This window comes from Prinia subflava, chromosome 9 (assembly GCF_021018805.1).
Source record: "Prinia subflava isolate CZ2003 ecotype Zambia chromosome 9, Cam_Psub_1.2, whole genome shotgun sequence".
NCBI classification, from domain to species: Eukaryota; Metazoa; Chordata; class Aves; order Passeriformes; family Cisticolidae; genus Prinia; species Prinia subflava.
In genome coordinates this window covers 4,376,049-4,393,547 of record NC_086255.1, presented here as the reverse complement: position 1 = coordinate 4,393,547, position 17,499 = coordinate 4,376,049, and the positions used below count along the sequence as shown (strand labels likewise).

Below are 17,499 nucleotides of genomic sequence, written 5' to 3'. Positions count from 1 at the left end.
ACAGTGGGTTTGAGCTGTGTAAGTTTGGGGAGGGAAAAAGGAAATTTCCAAACATCCAAAGTTATAACCTAGTAGAACTCCTTTTGCTTCAGGTGTAGGAGTGATGAGCCAGGGTTTGGTTGGCACAGGGTCATGATGTGCATCCTGATGGGGTGGGAGGAGGTGGAGCTCTCTCTGGAATTCTGCAGAAAAGAGGGATTGGGAAGACTGGGGCCACTGTGCTCCTTGGGGTGTCAGGGTGACACTGGAGTCTCTTCTTCCCCAACTCTCCTAAGGCTTTATGCTGTGATAGATTGAGGTAAATGAATGCAAATCCTGTATTTGTACTTCTCCTGACATGGAGCTGCTTAAAATAGTCGCGAGTCTCAGGAAACCAAACAGAATCTGGCAGCTCAGAGTTACCTTCTGACTCCAGCAAAATGAGAGGAGTCCTTGATTTGGGGTGGTTTGTGGAGTGCTCCTGGGGGATGAAATGGCTTCTCAATTTCATGGCAACACAGAACCACTGGGAAGAGGCAAATCAGTCCTGTCCTTTAGCAAGCTGCTGTGTTCAATTTACTTAATTACAGACCAACAGTCCAAAACTACATTTGACCAACAGAAATGCTTATTGAATGTATTTTGAACATATGTTCAGTGCATATTGAATATGACACCATTGTTACTGCATTCCTTGCTCCCAAACAAAGGATGAAATGTTTATAATTTGGGCTCAGTTTAAGAACAAGTATGATCTATAGTTTCCAGACCTAGAAGGATAGCTTCTTATGGCTATACACCTCTAAAAGCAAGTGGTGTGTCCTTGAATGGTTTAGATCTTCACTTAATGTTTATGTTACTCATAATTTTGTAGAGTTGCTCCCTTTCAAGCTTGTGTTTCACTTGAATGACTCCATTTTGGGTGCTACTCTCTCCTTCCTGGCCTGGCACCCACCCTTTTTTTTTTTGTGTCCCTGTGAGCACAAAAGGATTATTGAAAATACCAGGATTCCATGCATTTTACAGGCTGTCTTACCTTGTGTCACAGTGTCTGTTTGGGCAGGGCTCAGGTAAAATTCTGCTGAAAATGGGATGTAGTATTTCCAGAGGAGGAGGATGCACAAGAGTTTGCTGCACCTCAGATATCTTCATGTCTGCTCTCTCACCCTTGAGAGCACACAAAGAAATTTGGTGCTGTTTTAGATGTTCGGGGTTTTTTTATGAAGCTAGGAAATTCTTTTCAGAAGAGTATTTTTATATTTATATTTTAGTTAATTCAGGTGTGCTTGTGCAAAGGAGTAGCACGGGGGTATTGGTCTGTGTGGCTGAGCCACCCTCACAGTGCGAAGCAGGCTTTGCAGGATGGATTCATTTCCAAGTGTGTGTTCCTTCTGTAACACAAATGACATAAATACTTGTCTAGGGAGAAGACCACAGCCATGACATCCTGCTCTGGAAACCAGACTGGAATGTCAAATCTCCCCAGGGAAACACAGAGGTAGCCTGAGAGCTGAGCTCTGTGCCACCAGCTCAGGATGCCCAGCATTGCCAAGCCTGAGCTGCAAACGTGAATCCTCACGGTGCTCACCAGTCTCTGCTTTGATTTTCCCCAGGAGCTCTGACTCTGAAGAAGCCTTTGAGACCCCGGAGTCCACTACACCTGTCAAGGCACCACCTTCACCTCCACAGCCAGCCCCTGAAGCAGCAGCAGCAGCAGCAGCAGTTGTTGCAGACGTAGCAGAGCAAGAAATAAAACCTCAGCTGCCCGTGGAAGATACAGGTAATGGGTGGGACATGTTATTGAGGGAATATTCAGGGAGCTATTTCTCTAAGCACAGTCAAAGAATTAATGCTAATAAATTGGCTTCTGGATTATTAGTTAATTACCCATGCAGAGAGGAAAAAACCCTGTTGCATCCCGGAATAAAATAATGGAGAATCTGTCCATAACATTTGAAAAATATTAAAGAGAACCTCTCTAGAAAAACACTTTGTTCATTTTGAACCAAGCCTCTTTTTGTAGGATCTCTACAGTAGAGTCAGATGAGTAGAAAAAGGAGATGTGAGTTGCAGCTGCGGGTACCTGTGTGAGCACTGTTAACTGTGACAATAAACAAAATGCCATTTTCAAATGTGTTACTGAAACAGGAGGTGGTCAAAAAGCCATTAGAACAACAGAAATACTGATTTTATAGGAGGAGCACGGGGATGACTGTGTGTATGGTATACATATGTGAAAATTGGTACACACTGGGAATATAAAACCTTTAAAAAGGAAGAATTGTATTTTAAACCCAAAGAAATTCTTTCCCCAAAAAAGTGTTCTTTGTTCTCCAGCTTGAGTAATGGAATATGAGGGAGTAGAAAGCATGCTATTAGCCCAAAATAGCTTTGTTTGGGCTGTTGGATGACAGCTGAACCGTTTGAGATTGAATTCCCCATTATGCTGTCTTTTTCCCATCTGAAAGTCAAGTCATCTTGATCACCTGGCTAAATTGTATGCAGATAATATTTCTCCTGGCAGTCTAAAGCTAACTTGTATTGTGTTTGGAAAGAGTTGTATCATCCCCCCAAAGATCTCAAGCCACCTGAAGCATTTCTGGGAGTTAGTTATTAAGCAATGCTGTTTAGGATCTTGATTTATAATAAAGGTTTATAAGAAGCTTCAAGGATTTTCTACAAACTGATTTCACAAAATAAAAAGTAAATACTGAGGCATGCTGCTGCTTTTCCCTTTCTGCTCTTAGAGTTCCCTCGTCATTGTAGTAAAAGTTACTCATACTGCATCTTTTTCCTTTTTTAAAGTCTTTGGCAATCCAGTGATTACCAAATAAGTGCTCAGAGAACAAAAGAACACACATGCTGAACAGAGTGTGCTTTTAATTACTGCACTAGATTATCTTCAAGCCCTTGATTACACATGTGCTTCCCTGGCACATGTGATTCCTGTCTCCTTCCATCCCAGTTCTCCCCCTCCTTTTTTTCAGATCTTTCTGAAGAAAAGTGGGAAACTGAATCTAGCTGTTCACAGCCAGTGTGAACTTTATTGGAGGCCATTGGGTGGCAGAGGGGAAACCACTTCATTTGCAAATCAGATTGTCCATGGGAGGCAAGTTACAGCAAAGTGGCAGAGATCTGTTCAGTGTTCCAAAACGATGCAAAACCCAGTTATACAACAGGAGAAGTTACTGGAGGGGAAGAAGATGTGTAATGCAGAAAAAATCCGAATGTAGGAGGGCAACACAAAGCATTCATTTGTTTTAGAAATCTTTAGAAGAAATAAATAATAGTAAGACTATAGTTTAGGTGTTTAGAAATGAGAAAAGCTAAACATTTTGTACTTTGTAAACCACTTGAGTGTCTTGTAGTTTATTTATTTCATAAGCTGTGCATGTGGCTGCACACAAAGAGAATGAGTCCCTTCCTCAGGGCTCAGGGGCATTGAAGCAGAGTTCCTGGATGGCACCATGCAGCTAAAAAGCCAGGTTTTGCTGGAAAAGGAGTGAGGAATATGGGCAGCTGGAGAGTCTGGCACAGGGAGAGGCAGCCCTGTCCTGCTGGGCTCCTGGTTCAGCAGCCACATGGCTTTGTCTTCACATGGGATGGGTGACAGAGCGCGTTTGGGTGGAAGGAGGGAGCACAGTAAGTGTTTAAAGGATTATTTCATCTATAGCTGACAATAATTACTTATGCAGATGGCTGCAGTTGTGTTGCATGATGTCATTAGCACAGCAGCTGGACCCCACTGCTGGAAAGCCAAGAGGAGAGTTTTTAATTAGGTTGACTGCAATGGTCGTTTAATAAATATGATGAAAGTGAACTAAGCTGGACTCGTGCTGGGTCTGTGTCAGCTCCTGGTGGGGTAAAGCCTGCTGCATGGCTCTGGTCCATGAGGAGCAGAGCAGAGGAGGGGAGTCAGTCTGAGGGCAAGTCTGGAGGGGAAGAGGAGCAACAGAACAAGTATGGAAAATACCCCTGAGCCCCAGGAAGTGCCACCAGCGAGCCCTTCCATTCCTCCCTAAATAAATTCTGGGAAACATGGTATAATCTCGAGGCAAATTGGAGAGTTTGAGGTGGCGGTTACTATTTTTTGTCATTATTTTAAATTATTGTTACTTGTCTCCCCAGCTTCCCATAGCAGTGTCCTCTTCTCCCTTGTTTCATCCATCTGAGCACCAGAATGTCTCCCAAGGCCATTCTCCCAAATACCCTGGTTTTGGCCAGGAGTTCCTGCCTAAGAATTTTCTGTCACCCCCTCTGCCTTCCCCAGATGATGACTGAATTCAGATTGAATTCACAGGGGACAGTGAGAGTGGAGTCCCCTCTGTGCATTACAGCCCAACAATCAGGATATGGGGCACCTATATTTGAATCCTTCTGGAGCCAGGGAAATTTGAGGTCAGGCTTTCCAGTAGAGACATTGTGGTCCAGACAAAAACAAACTAAATTTTTGATATAGACAGCATTCTTCATCAGTGTTTTTCCTCTTGAAGCCTGATATGGAAAATTTGAAAAGAAACTTTTATATACAACATTAGAATATGTCTTAGAATAAATGACAAAAGTATTTTTACAGAACTTTTAAAAAGTGGTACTAATTGATTTCCTGACATCAAAGAGTTTTCATTACAAGAAAGAAATTTAAATAAACTATGTTTCAAAATTTCCAGTGTAAGGTAATTATGATTCCTATATGCTTTTGGCATTTTTCCCTCATAACGTAGTAACTGGGTTTATGTTGTATGCATTTTCCAGAGATTTGCCTTTGTTTGCTTTTTCTCTAGAAGACAGAACTGATATTCAATTTCTTCTATATTTGCCTATTGCATCTGTTTAAATATTATTGCTAAGCCTGTCAGAAGAGTGTTTCATTTTGTTTCCAGCTCAGCAGTGTTAAAGCCTATTTTCAGTTTATTGGGGTTCCCTCTGTTTTAGAGATGCTTCAGCAAAGTAATCCCTTGCCTTGGCTACTTCTGTAAAAAAGCAACAGAAATTTGTTATGTTTATTAATGCACATAGTCAGAATATCTTATTAATGCTCTCTGGCACAGGGTGGGATTCTTGGGTCTGTCCTGTACAGGGCCAGGAGTTGGACTTCAGTGATCTTTCTGGGTCCCTTCCAGCTCAGGATATTCTGTGATTCTGTGACTTTCTAGCAAGTTCTGCTTCTTCCATAGCAGGTGCCAGGTGAAAATGCCAAGTGTTAAATATGCCGTGTAATTCTAATATTTAGGTCTCATCACCTGAATACAAGAAGTCTTGAGTTTTATGTTGTTGAGTTTGTGTTTGGGATTTTTTTTCAAAGTTGATCCTGTCAAAATTTGCTTGAAATGAGAGGAATTTCCTAGTGGAAGGAGCAGAACTTGAACCTTCTTTTTTAATGACTAAAAGGAGAGGTTTTGAGGAGCTTGCCTGGTTTTTTATTGCAGTGTAAGTTCCCCAGCTATCCTCCACGTTCCTGGAATGCTTTATAAAACTTAATATCTTCTTGTGGGCAGCTCCTACCAGTATAAATTGTGGGTGACTCAGTATCAATAAAAGGCGTAAACCTGATTTAAAACCTTGTGCTGGTCTCTCTCTAGGGCAAGTAAGTTCTGCCTTAATTCCCATAGCTGGTGTTGTAATATGTTCCTTTGTGATCAAACTGCATTTTAATAAAATACTGCAGTGATACTGATTGGCTTAATTTTGTGTTGTAAAACGACAAATGTCACTGCTCTCTGAATAGGCTGTTAATGTCAGGAAAGTATGGTCCTCATGTCTCTGTGTTGTAATAAAGCCTTGAGTACCATTTATGCCTCCTGCTCCAGCAATTCTGCTGCTACCAGCAGTGAGCCAGGCCTGTCGTAAAGCCAGAAGAGGCTGACAGCATCATTTCACTTCTGCCAAGAGCCGTGCTTGCTGAGACAGTTTCACATCTTGTTTCATAAAGAAACAGTAAAAAATATCGAGCAACACTGCAGAAATCTGTACTCTTGAGTAAAAAGGATTTGATGAGGAGGAAGTCGTGAAATAAGCAGTTAAAGAAGATTAAAGCCTTGCGCTGTGTGGAGCACCCAGAATTGAAATTCTGGTTTGTTGGGAGTAGCTGCAAAGCCTTGCACGCTCCCTCTGCGTGGTGCATCCCAAACCTCAGCATCTTGTGTACAGTCCAAGTCCTGCAGGGCAGTGGTTTATTTTATTTTATTTTACTTTGTTTTAATGCATGTTTATACTGCTTTGAACAAGGGCCTCGGTGCTGCTGAGGGCTTTGACGTAGACTGGAATGAAAACAGTGCATAACTGCAGATGATTCCTCGTTCAGATCCCACTTTCATTTCATGCTGACCTACATTTGTAGTCGCTGACACCCCGGTGTTTATTGTGGTGCATTCCCCTGAAGTGCCTTCCATTCTCCTTTCGGGGTGAAAGGGACAGATTAGGCTAATGCTGGAGGTTTGTGGCACTCTCTGAGTGCCCTCAACAGGAGTCCCATCAGTGTCACCAAGTGATGTGTGTGTGAAGTGAGCACCAGCCCGCCAAATGAAGCCTAATTAATGACCCCTCAGCTGAAACCAAGCCCAAACCAGGGAGGATTAAGGAGAAAAATAAACTGTTCTGAAGTACTGGCGCATTATTAGCATTCAATTAGCAGGAAAAACACATTAGAATATTATTTTAATTGATGTATCCTAGTGAACTTCTACAGTCTTAAAAGAGAAACTGCATAGCTGTCATCCCTTTGACAGTCTCTGCAGGTACATGGTGCCACTTTGGGAAATGTGTCCAATTCCTTAAATCTCTTTCTGTCCTCTACACCCATAAATAATAATTCTTGCAGTCTGTCTGCAGGCATACAATTTCTCCTGAAACAAAGGAAAATTTTTTCCCCTTTTCTTAATCCATTCATAGCTTCTCACTAAAACAATAATTGATTGCCTGTATTGCTTTAATGAACAGTGTTAATGAATGTAGCAGGGCAGAATGAGAATTGTTCTGCAAAACATGTCAGGATTCGAATGAAAAGGGTGAGCAGAAATGTCGCTGAAATAATTTAGGGCTGAGCAAAGCATTCATTTTTGTTTGACTGTTTTTCTTTATAATTGCATAATTTAAAAAAAACGACAACATGAAGAAGGCTGTGTTGCTTCAGCAGGAAACACGGGGGCATTTTGCTCCTCTATGAGAGCTGTGAGCAGCTGAGAGCCTGAACTGGAGAGAGCTGTCCCAGGTCTCGGGTACCCCACAGGGACACGCAGGGACAGATTCAGATTCAAATCAGAGTAGTACAGTCACAGCAGGAGCAAACCACATGCAGGATTTGTAAAACATTTGAATAATCAACCTAATGAGCTGGAAGGCTGCAAGAACCATCACCTTCATGCTTTCCTGCCTCTATTTTCTGATTTTTTGTTATGCACTCTGTCTCCTTCTACTTTGTCCAATGGAGTTGTTATATTCCAAGTGGAGAGACTTCTACAAATCATTTTAGGACTCCGTTCAATAAGAAAACCTTTAATCGGAGTGGAAGGCTGCTTGGATTAAGAGTTTTAACATAAATCTCTCTACAAATTTTTCTTTTCATCAGCAAGTCAGAACTGCATTTGGAAAAACCTGGGTTAAATAATCAGTAGGGAGCTTCTAGCTTTTTAAAGAAAGATTTTTTTCAACTGAAAATATTTGTGGAGCTCTCTAAATGACTTTTTTTTTTTTTTTTTTTACTTTTACCGTAATTTATTTCACATTAAGTTCTCAGTTATTCATGTCTTATTATAAACTTGTAATTATTGACTGCTTGGGGCAGATAGAGGAGCAGCATTGATGGGAGAGGAAGCCATTTTCCTCTGGGTAAATTGGTAAAAATAGCACATGGGAAACAAATCTTAAGGTCAACATGTAATTACTGAAGCACAGTCAGTTTACAGGAGGTTTACTTCATAAGAACTCTGACACAATTGTGTGAACTCTTTACAGTAGGAGAAAATGGGACTAAAAAAGTGCTTTATGTGCAGTTTTTCTAGTATTTGCGATGTTTAGTGTATTATGGTAATATCTATCTCTATAATGATGGTTTGGAAGAGGTGCTTTAGAGGCTATTGCAAATACGTGTTTTGTCTTTTCTTGAAATTTGCCCTGAATCCTGTTCTGGGGAGAACAGATCTATTTTCCCCCTAATCTGGTTCATATATTAGAAAAGTCACTTTAGTTTGCTTAGTCAATTTGTATGATTTTAATGCTTTTTTCTTTCACTTGCAGTAGTATTAGATGATAACAAAACCTCCTAAAAATGTGTCTGAAGTGCGCTGAGTTTTCTGTTTGTTCCACAGGCCCGTGCTTGGAAGCTGAACCCGTCACTGATGTGTCACACAGCGGGCCAGTTCAGGAGAGCCCTTTCCGTCCCCCCTGCCATTCCTTCTCCACCGTCTTCGACGAGGACAAGCCCATAGCCAGCAGTGGAACCTACAACTTGGACTTTGATAACATTGAGCTGGTCGATTCTCTCCATGCCTTAGGACCCAGCTCTGCAGAGCCCAAGAACTGGGACCCCAAAGCAAATGTCCGGAGAAAATCCACGGATTCGGTCCCGGTTTCCAAATCCACGTTGTCTCGATCTCTCAGCCTGCAGGCCAGTGATTTTGATGGGGCATCTTGCCTTGGCAGCAGTGACACGTTAGCACCGTCAGCAGATGTGTACGGTACTGGTTCCAGCAGTGCTTCCAGTACCCTCAAGAGAACGAAAAAACCCAGACCAGCTTCCTTAAAAAAGAAGCAGTCGGCCAAAAAACCCCTGGCTGCTCCGCTGGTGAAGGAAACCCCACAAGAACCGCCTGAGCTTAGCCAAGCAGCTTGTGAGGATAAAGCACCTGAGGTGAAGGCTGACTCAGCAAAGCCCGAATGTACTGAACCTTCCAAAATCTCTGCCGAGAAGGAGGAGGCCCCGCCTGTGCCTGAAGGATCCGACCCTTCGGATCCGGACCGTTTCGAAGGGATTAGCGCGTTTAGCTCCAGAGGCAGCAAGGTGCAGAACTCTCCCCCTGCCAGCAGGAAAACGCTGCCTCTGACAACGGCCCCCGAGGCTGTGGAGGTGACTCCGCCGGACACCGGGGGACAGGAGGACCCTCCCGCCAAGGGCGTGGCGGTGAGGCTGGAGTTCGACTATTCCGAGGAGAAAGGGGGCAGCGAGGACCAGCAGGAGAGCGCTCCTCCTCCCAAAAAAGCAGGGAAAAAGCCTGGTGCTAAAATGCCGCTACGGAGGCCAAAGACTAAAAAACCGGTGGAGAAGCTTGACAATGCTCCAACCACCCCGACCAAGTCGCCCACGGATCCCAACGAAATCCCCATCACGAAAGGCTCTTACACTTTTGATATCGACAAATGGGACGATCCCAATTTTAACCCCTTCTCATCCAGTACAAAAATGCAGGAATCGCCCAAACTGCCTCAACAAACGTACAGCTTCGAGCCGGACATGTGTGAGGACTCCATTGACCCGTTCAAGTCTTCTTCTAAGATACCCAACTCGCCTTCCAAATCTCCAGCGTCCTTTGAGATACCAGCCAGTGCCAACGAGACGAACGGGACGGAAGGAGACAGCCTGAACAAACCTGCCAAGAAGAAGAAGACGCCACTAAAAACGTAAGTTAAAGGGCAGAGGCGTTCCTAGAATAGAAGCAGACATTCCTCCCCTTTAGCACAGTTACACAGGATTTATCTCTGAACAGAGAGATGGAGGTGACCTTGGGTGTTGGTGGCCACAACTGGAGTTACTCTGGGGGGCTGTTCCTGCTCTCAACCTGTTTCCTCAATAATTTGATATTTCCAGAATTACCAAGCCACATTAGGCAACAGTATTTTTTAAGTCTTTGGGCTCAGTGTAGCTTTGAACCTGGTTAAATTGAAATTTTATCAGTTATGTACCCAGTTTTCTGTGACTTCATTCTGGGAAGTTGATGCTGTTTAGGATGATCAAGTAATCACACTAGCACAACAGCTATTTTATGAATCATTGTTTTTGAGCGTGGGATGTGAAATAGTAAGGCAGTGACAAATCCCGTATTGCAAACAGCAGGAAGATGGTTTCAGCCAGTGACTTATGGTATTTAAAAGAAAATAAGCTGAAACAGAAGAGTGTAGTATTGAAATATATTTTTTAAAATATAGATACAAGACTAAGAAATGTGAAAAAAATCCTTCTTATGAAAAGGTTTACAATTGTGCAGAAATTTAAAATCTCCAAAAATACTATATGTAAAGGAAATATCCAGCTTTTAGACATGGGTGACAAATTCCAGGATAAATTTTCTATGTTTCTGTTTCTAGATATTTGGTTAAAAACCTCTGTGGCTGGTTGCTGATATGCATGTTGCTTTATCTGTTCAGATATGGTTATTTTGAGTTGGTGACCACTAAGTTATATCTGAAATTGATCTCCTGTGTGTATCTGTAAGAAAGTATCTCAGTTCATGTTCTTTTATGGTTTAAATGTTCCAGCTAGCTAACAGAAATGGGAGCACAAATTTTAAATGCCAATTTAAGACAAGAAGATAACATGGTTAATGTAAAGCAGTACAAAAGCTGATCTCTTGTACAGGGTGAAATGGAGATTATTCAGATTTTTCTGAATAGCCTCTTGCCTTCTAAGCTTCTAATTCAAGTCCCTTGTCAGATTTGAGGCAGCTTGTGTCTTTATTTTCTTTCTAGGGGTGTTTCTGACTTATGGATAGTTTAGGCCACCGTGTAGTGAGTTGTTTTCTTTGGGAGAGGAGCTGGGTTTTTGTGGTGTTACTACTTTTTCAGGTTTACCTGAAACTTAGTAGTAAGTTACACTTTTTTTCCAAGCCTACAGTCCAGACTGATTTGGTCCAAACCGAGAAGATTTAAAAGTCTGACAGCAAGAGAGGAACAGTTTGAATCTCACTGGGGAAGTGCAGAGGGGAATTTTAATATCACCAGATCTTTAAGTTTTTGCAGGCTGCCAGAGTCTCCTTGTGTCTTCCAGTAGCCAGAGTTGACAGACCCCCAGAGTGAGCCTCTTGGGTTCTCCCATCTACTTTGAATATCGGGAAGAATTCCAAAGTTATTAATTTAGGGGCAAAATGAGTTTACAGAGAGTTTGCTAAGCCACATTTGTCCTTGAGAAAATCCATCGCAGGGAAACCCTGTCCTAGAATCACAGAGTTCAGTGCTGGTGTTCCTCATGGTGGGGAGGTGAAGCTTCCCCAGTCAAGGCTCACAGGTTCTTGGGTCAGGAGGGCTGCAGGAAATCCCAGCCCCTGCTTGGCACTGCTTTCACTGGGTTGTGTGGTGTGTTGCTCACTGCAGCCCCGTAACCTACTTTTGCAAGTGTTGGTTTTTTGGTTTTTTTTTATAAAGATGAGACTGCATATTAATAACCCATTGCAGCCTGCAGCTGTGGTACTTTCTAGAAGAAAATGACTTTAGGCTTTAGAAGGGATGCTAGGATAGGCAGGAAGTTTGATTAGCACTGTTGAGGGATGCAGAAATTAAACCCTGTGGAGCAGTTTGAAAATGAGTTCCTCATGTGGAAAGGCAGTGATCTCTAGATTAGAGGTGAAGGAGCCAGGCGTGAGTTTAAGCCTTTGCTGAGCTTGTACTGCTTTGACTCTGAGCCATGTGCTCAGTCTAACATGTGTTAAATCAATAAAAATAAGCCATTTTTGTTCTTGAATGAAACTGCAGCAGTTTAAGCATTGGCCTCCCTGTGAAAAGATGAGGTTTTTACAAGAAATGTGAGCTGGACACAAATTACTCCCTGGTCACCTACCCGAGTGCTGAGCTGCTTGGGGACAATCACATTGCTCAGGTGATGCTGAGCAAAGAGCAGCTGATGCTTCCCCGATGCCAGCTCACAGTGATGAGTAAAAATAGGTGGTTTATAGAGATACTGCTTGTGCAGGCAGTGCTCTGGAAGCTCTTGGATGGCTGGAGGCTGTTTAGAAATGGAAGGTGCCAGCTGTCATGAGCATTCCACGTGAGGAGAGACGAGCAGAAGCTGCCAAGCTTATGAGTAAATGAAAACTTCTCTTAGCCTAAGCTGTTTGCCAAGGTTTGCTTTTGCTTTGGGGGAAACCAGTTTGCTCTGTTGAACACCAGATTAGGTTTTGGAGAGAACCAAACCAGCTGAGTTTTAAGGAAATGTCATTTTCTATCCTGACCTGGGTAAATGGTTTGAAATGGTCAAGTAGCTTTTTCTGTGCTGTCACAACACATCAGCAAACATGACAAAACCTGGAATAACTATGCCCTCTCCTTAAGCTTAGCTGCCATTCAAGAACAGTTTTGCATATCATATAATAATAAATAGTGTGTTTTGAAAAGCAAGCAGGTGGCCTCCATCAGGGAAGGCAAGGACAGCCAGTGTGTTGAAAGGAACTTTACTTGAAGGTGTAGCTTTGAAAAATGTGTTTTGTGAGATGAAAGCATATCAAAAGTATAACATTGAACTAGAAAACATTGAAGGACTTGATGAATATTTTTTTTCTCCTCGTGTATTTCACAATAAAAAGTAGGAGTTAAGATTGTACAGGTAGCAAATATGCATGATCAGATTGCCTTAACACATTAACATTAACAGAGTATTTGTAGGTTAACCTTTTTTGTCAGTTCCTTCTGTCTGTCTCTCTTCTTTGTCTTCTTTGTCTTAGGATGGTAGAAGATGTGATGTCTGTATGTTCTCTGTTGTAAGTAATTCTAAGCTAACAATTCAAATTTCTTCTTTGATTTATGGGCTTTTTAATTTTACTTATTTATTTTGCAGCATGATCAGTTATTATTCAGCATGATGCTTTTATGTTAATGATTTCACTTCACTTGCACATATGAAAGCTATTTTAAGTAAGATGCCTGACTGTGAATGAGTTTGAGGAATCTGTTGCCTCATTATCTGTTGCCTATCCAAGAAGATCCTCATCTAAAAACTATAGGGATTTTGTGTCCTTGACCTAAAATATGAAAGTTTTATTTCTACTGCTGAACAACATTGTACAATCAATTCTTCGTAAATACTGCATAAAGTGCTTGTGTTTCTTGAAGGAAAAAGTTATCCTAATTAATTCTGTCATCATAACTGGATAATTAATGGTATTGAACACACCAATATTCAGCTGCCCAATTTATTTTCCCCTCTAGAAGTGGTATTGATTCACCCTCTGCCAGTTGAAACCCACCATTAGAATTTCTGGTGTCAAGCTTGCCATCATTGATCAGGGATGAGCTGGTGGGCAGTAATTTTTGCCACTGCATCTCAGTTCAAATATAAAATCAGTGAGTTTGCTGTGGTATTTTCTTCCCTGTTGTAGCTAGTAACATAAACGATTTTGAATAACTCTGACAATGTGCATTAAGAGAACAGATAGGTAATTATTTTATTCCTAGTTAGAAACTTTAGCCAATTGTGAATAAAGGCAACATTCATAATTCATTATCATGACATAATTTATGTTCTTCATTCCTTTTGCTTGATTGAAACCTTGTGGGATTTTGGGGGGCTACAGTGTCTGTGCTCCCAGTCTGCACTATGAGGTGTCAGGGGAACTGGAAGCAGAATTGCCATATTTCTTGTTGTATTTGTTTTTAAAAAGGTCTGTTGTGCCCATTTGTAATGACACAGCTCATTCTGGCATCTGGGGAACAGCATCTGCCCCAGATGGTTTTAAATAGTTCATCTAAAGCAAACCAGGTTTTCTTCATGGTTTTTGGGGTCGTTGGAGCCTGAGTTTCTCAGAGTTTTAATTCTCAGGTAAAGGTGTGGGTTAGACCTAAGTTTGGGATGTGAAACTGAAGCAGACAGAAGCTGAATCATTCCCACAGGGCCCGGGGGGTGCCTGTGGTGGAGCAGGGATTTGAATCGCAGCCGAGCAGTAACTCTGCTCTGAGAATGTGTCAGGAGTGAGCATGAAAAATATGGCAATCCTGCTGTTCTCAGCTTTTGAGGGAGCGAGGCCTGTTCCAAGTGCATGACAAAAATATGTACCCATGGCATGTTTCTCTGGGGTGCTGCTGCCTAATGGATGGGATTTTAATGCACAAGGGCTTACAGAGGTTGCATTGTCTGTGGCTGTCTCTTGCTAAGTGTGAAATTACCTGATTCTTGCTGCTATTACCATATTAATAGTTTGAACTTTATTTTCAGTGATACATTTAGGGTGAAAAAATCACCAAAAAGATCCCCACTATCAGATCCTCCTTCTCAGGTAAAGTGCTGCCTTATTTTGGTGCATGTTATTCATGTTCTTGAAGGGACAAAAAGAAAGAAATCTGATTAATTTAGTTGTAGAATTGTATGTTTAATAACAGAGTGCCTTTTTGTTGTAGACTTCTACTTGTAATAATAGAGAACATTTTTACAAAAATATATGCATATGTCCAAGTATAGCACATTGGGCTAATACCATAAAGCATTAACCTTTTGTCCTCTAAAAGTGTGTACACAGTATGTAGTAGATCCAGTATTTTTCTCTGGGAATTCCAGTTAGAGTATTAACAATGTACTTTGGAAAGCCCTGTGTTAAGGTGGAGCAAGGATATGAATAGGAATCTTCAGTCAGTTGTCTGAAAAATGAGACTATCCCTATCCACCCTGGAATTTTTAGATTAGAAAGTAAGAAACTAAATGCACCAAATTGGTGGGCTGGAAGGGAAATAGAAATAAACCAAGTGGGCTGATCTACCAGGAACATGTGCTTGGATAGTTTGATTCTGTGTTGTAAACTGCTGGCAGGTGGTTTTCTTGGAAGAGAATTTAACAAAAGCTGCTCTTCCACAAAGGCCTGACTGCTTTGATGTGGCATAGCTCCTTCCATGCTTCTGTTCCTCTTCCTGTTATCCATCCTGCCCTTTTATTTGTGCTGCTTGACAGTGTAGAAGTGAAGAAAGGGGGAATGGTTCATGACCTCGTGGACCCACGAGGGTTTGCTCCTATGAGGGAAGCCTAAAAAGTCAATTTTGGCAGTCAGAGACTGCAGTGATGGGTGATGTGTGCCACTTGTGTCAAGTGCCTAACAGATTTCAACAGCTCTGGATCTTCTTTCTTCCCTGTTATCAAAGCAGCTTTGCAATGCAAGTGTTTATCATCAAAGAGCTTAGTTATACTGGGAAAACTCGCTGCTGGTAGAGTTAATATTTTCCATTAAGTATTTTATACAGCACTGCAGCAGAGATTACAGAATTAAAAAGATGGCTCTGGCAGTGCAAAGGAATTCAGAGATTGAGCTGTTCCATGTGTGAGTGAAAGATAATGGAATTAATTGGCTCTTGTTTGCTGCAGGATCCTACTCCACTGCCAACTCCAGAAACACCTCCTGTCATCTCCACGGTGGTGCACGCCACGGACGAGGAGAAGCTGGCGTCCTCCGTGACGGGCCAGAAGTGGACCTGCATGACCGTGGACCTGAACACGGACAAGCAGGACTACCCACAGCCCTCTGACCTGTCCACCTTCGTCAACGAGACCAAGTTCAGCTCTCCCACGGAGGGTACTGTCTGCTCCAGCCCAGACAGGGGTGTTTACTGAGAGAGGGGTTTGCCTTGGCCGAGGATGTTGGCCTGGGTTCTGCTGAATCAGACTCTTCTTAGGGCACCCTAAAAATGGGGCCATTCTGGGGGACAGTTATGGGGAGCTAAGTGTAAGACCCCAACAGTCCAACCTTGAGTTTTCAGGAAAGAAAAGATGCTTAAAGGGAAATGAGAGGGCCCCTCAGAGAAAGGCTTTTGCTTCCTTTGTGTGATTAATTGTTCTTCTCTGTGAGCAATGTGTTCTCTCAGTGCCATCACAGGAGAATGACCCTGATACTGCTCCAGGGTCACTGAACTACTGATTCTGCCCGAGCCTGTTCCTTTTAACATGGGAGAAGGGCCCGTGTTAAAATTCTGCTCAAATTTTCTGTATTGCATTATTGCCCATACCATGCCATCTCTCTTCCAGCTTCCTGGGCTCCAAATATCTTCATGCATAAAAGTGTCCAGGACATACCCTCTATAAAATATTTACTATTCATATTCCAGATAAAATTCCCTACTAGCTCAGCCTATTAAAGTTTTTCCTGCCATACCTTCCTATGAGCAGTTGAGAGCTAAAGCTGGAAGTTTCTGTTTAGTGAACTGTCATTCCAGGTCTGTGAAATTTGGAAGAGACAGAATTAAGAAAATTTGTGTGTGGCCTTCCTTGGGACTACCAGAGGGAATTCTGCTTTGCAACATCTGCTCCTAAGGCAGATGTTCAGCTTTGTGGGTGGGAAGCATGTTTGAATTTAACTTGGCTTAAACTTTTTCTTCCTGATCAGAATTCATTTCTTCCCCCCAACCTTTCAGTCCCTGTCCCAGTCTACCATTAAATCTACTTTATGCCATTTTAGGCTGGGTCTAAATTTATGCCTGATGAAGAACTGGTAAACTTTTAGGTCAAGGTGTTTGACATCAAAAAGTAACAATAATCACAGTGCTTTTGTTCATATGCACATGCTTTTATGCCTTAGGCTTTTTGGAAATCTGTTGAGTATTTGAAACAGATAAGTATTTCAGTCTGGATGAATTCATTTGGCTTTATTGTCAAATTATAAATTTTAGACATTGACTTCCTTGTATTCATATTTTAAAAAATAACTTAAAGAGACACTTTTTAGAAAATAACCCCCCTAAATCTGGGAAAATGGAAACTATATGGAAGAAAATGGAACAAAAGAATAGTGAGAGACACTCTGAAACAATCATTTTAGCTTTCAAAGTGGGTAGAAGAAAGTGAGCAATGCTCCTAATTAAATGGTAATTGTCTTGTCTCATGTGTGCTGCATGGTACAGTTGGGGTTTCAGATTACACACTCATTATAATCAACAATGCTTCCACTTTTCACATCTCTTAAAAATAATAATTTTTCCCTGTGACAGTCTTGCTCCTGCAGCTTTGAGAAATTTCTGAGTAATTTGAGGGCTGTTTCTTGGTGTGGATATTTTTACCTCTCCCAGACACCCGTGTGTGTTACCCTGTAACCTAACACTGCTTCTGTAGGGATGCAGCCCAGCTCCCGAGGCAGTGCAGCCAGCCCTCATCTGCTTCAGGCACTGCCTATGGCTGCTGCCATTTTGCTGTTGCACAGACCCGAAGTGAGCCATAATTATTAGCAGAAAATTCTGATGTAATCTTGCAGCTATTTGTAGGAGGAGTTGGAGGACATCACTTAGTAAGTCTGTTGTACGTGTTTATAAAAGATAATTATCTTGCTTTGTGGGATATCCTGGGCTTTTCTGATTTTGAATGTATAGAGATAAGCAGAGCCTAAGATTTTGGAGGGGAGAGGATGTCTGAGAGGAGAGGAGAGAGAGGAATTAATGCTGGAGACTCCTGAGAGCAGTGAGACGAAACAAACTGCGTTTAGCCAGCCGCGTTATTCCTTTTGTTTCTACTTGGACTCCTTCCATCTGTGCTTGCCTTTTTTTTATTTGTTAATCAGCAGTGAAGTTAAATGTGTGTTGTCCCTGCAGTCAGTTTGGATGGGGATTGCAGAGCTGCTGGCAGTGCTGCAGGCA

General features: G+C 42.0%; 1 protein-coding gene across 5 annotated transcripts in view; it reads left to right on the top strand.

Moving 5' to 3' along the window:
* The window catches only part of TACC2 (transforming acidic coiled-coil containing protein 2), a 114,374-nt gene that overhangs the window by 73,674 nt on the left and 23,201 nt on the right, over nucleotides 1-17,499 (top strand). For 4 of the 5 annotated variants that reach the window (XM_063405164.1, XM_063405159.1, XM_063405161.1 and 1 more), the window contains 4 exons: nucleotides 1,593-1,759; nucleotides 8,286-9,594; nucleotides 14,111-14,171; nucleotides 15,245-15,452. In XM_063405164.1, coding sequence (XP_063261234.1) covers nucleotides 1,593-1,759; nucleotides 8,286-9,594; nucleotides 14,111-14,171; nucleotides 15,245-15,452 — 1,745 coding nt within the window. Of the gene's footprint in view, nucleotides 1-1,592; nucleotides 1,760-8,285; nucleotides 9,595-12,623; nucleotides 12,660-14,110; nucleotides 14,172-15,244; nucleotides 15,453-17,499 lie in introns of all 5 variants that reach the window. The other variant, XM_063405160.1, reaches the window with a different exon arrangement.